General features: G+C 45.9%; 1 protein-coding gene across 1 annotated transcript in view; it reads left to right on the forward strand.

Annotated features, from left to right (window-relative positions):
* jarid2b (jumonji, AT rich interactive domain 2b) overlaps window positions 1-875 on the forward strand; it is a 100,205-nt gene that overhangs the window by 71,799 nt on the left and 27,531 nt on the right. Inside the window, exon 4 of the mRNA XM_035681230.1 lies at window positions 467-690. Within this exon, the coding sequence (XP_035537123.1) occupies window positions 467-690 (224 nt within the window). The remainder of the gene's footprint in view (window positions 1-466; window positions 691-875) is intronic.

The raw sequence follows: 875 nt of genomic DNA on the forward strand, positions 1-875 counted from the left end.
CACACACACTCTCTCACACACACGCACACAAAGGTAATCAATTCTTCACCTTAGGGTAATTGTTTCAGCAATCCACTCTACAGTGAGATGATAGCCATAGGGCCACAGTTATAACACAGTGTGTATGTGTGTTTGTATGTAAAGGAGCAAAATTGTGATTTTAATCAGCTGCAGACTAGTTTGTATAGGGATGAAAGACATCGGCACCAAATACCTCATACTGTGTGTGTGTGGTCTTTCCTAATGTATAATTGTATTTTAAATCAATGTGATTTATCTTACTTGTAAGTCTTGTAGTGCTCAGGGCATAAAATTGGATAAAATGTATTAACTTACCTATTATCTCGATCAATCACGGCAGCCCCCTTGTCGTGGTGGCCCACCAGTGTGGAGTACAACTGTAATCAAATAATACATATAATTTACTTACTCTCTCCTCCCCTTCTTCTTATTCTCTCCCCTTCAGACCTCGACTCCATGCCCAGAGGAAGTTCGCCCAGTCACAGCCCAACTCGCCGAGCACTACGCCCGTCAAAGTGGCCGACCCAGGCAGCCTGAACACCGGCCTGGCCACTGTGCCCTCCTCATCGCTCTCATCGCTCTCCTCTTCGTCCCTATCCTCTTCCATTCAGGACCTGTCCAGACGCAAGCCCAAGACGGAGGACTTCCTCACCTTCCTTTGCCTCAGAGGTAAGACACAGCGGAACGGAACAGATGGAGACATAATTACATACACACCCGCAACCAGTGGAAGACATGGAGAGATGTTGTTGAACAAGAAAGCCGCAGATATGTCTGTTAGAGGTTTTTATACGGGTCTAGGACACATTTTGCTACTGGCTGTCTTTGAATAGGCCCTGCACTATGTACGCTTT

Source organism: Morone saxatilis, unplaced genomic scaffold, assembly GCF_004916995.1.
Source record: "Morone saxatilis isolate NCDOM2014 unplaced genomic scaffold, NCSU_SB_2.0 Contig9, whole genome shotgun sequence".
Lineage (NCBI taxonomy): Eukaryota > Metazoa > Chordata > Actinopteri > Moronidae > Morone > Morone saxatilis.